The following is a 741-nucleotide window of genomic DNA, read 5'->3' as shown; positions in this document are numbered from 1 at the left end:
TGTCTTCCTCTGCAGACGTCTGCTGGACACTCGTCTCACAGTCTCTGGAGATACAGAGGAAGAACCCCCCCCCACCCCCCAATCAAATGTGGAGCCTGCGCCATCTTAGTATCTCCGTACTTGCTCCGAACAAACTCTATTTCTTGCTCTTGTGGGGAAAAAAAAAAAAGCAACTTACCCCCCCTCCTGTCTGTGAGTGGCAGCGGGCTGGGGGCGGGCTGCAGGGACAACTCTCGCAGCTCATTGGCCACGGCTTCACTCTGAGGGCTGGGGATGGAGGCATCTGCATTTGGGCTCTCTCCAAACTTGGTCTCCATGGTTACCAGAGTATCAGAGTGAGGCTCACAGACAGACCTACAGAGTGAAGAAAGACATAAACACACAAGTGTCGAGGGCAACTAGGATAGAGTATATTACCCCCTGTTTAGTTCTGCCTCTCTCTCTCTCTCTCTCTCTCTGTCTCTCTCTCTCTCTCGCTCTCTCTCTCTGTCTCTCTCTCGCTCTCTCACTCTCTCGCCCTGTCTCTCTCTCTCTCTCTCTAAATGACTCATTCCTCGTGAACAGAGGTAACGGACGCCCTGATGTCCCTAACGTCAACAAAGGGTCCACCACTCTGTTGTTATTGGCAACCGTCATAAACAGAGACAGTTGCTGGAAAGACAGTGGAGCTGCTGTGAACACACACACACACACACACACACACACACACACACACACACACACACACACACACACACACAC

General features: G+C 52.0%; 1 protein-coding gene across 1 annotated transcript in view; it reads right to left on the bottom strand.

Moving 5' to 3' along the window:
• LOC111646337 (myocardin-related transcription factor A-like) overlaps positions 1-388 on the bottom strand; it is a 32274-nt gene extending 31886 nt beyond the window's left edge. Inside the window, exon 1 of the mRNA XM_087170929.1 lies at positions 179-388. Within this exon, the coding sequence (XP_087027055.1) occupies positions 179-317 (139 nt within the window). The 5' untranslated portion in view covers positions 318-388. The remainder of the gene's footprint in view (positions 1-178) is intronic.
• Positions 389-741: the final 353 nt, after the last annotated feature.

Source organism: Seriola lalandi, unplaced genomic scaffold (genome assembly GCF_002814215.2).
Source record: "Seriola lalandi dorsalis isolate HSWRI2012SDOR001 ecotype SW California unplaced genomic scaffold, Sedor1 jcf7180002054969, whole genome shotgun sequence".
NCBI lineage: Eukaryota > Metazoa > Chordata > Actinopteri > Carangiformes > Carangidae > Seriola > Seriola lalandi.
The sequence above is the reverse complement of the archived record's forward strand: the minus strand, read 5'-3'. Positions and strand labels throughout refer to the sequence as shown.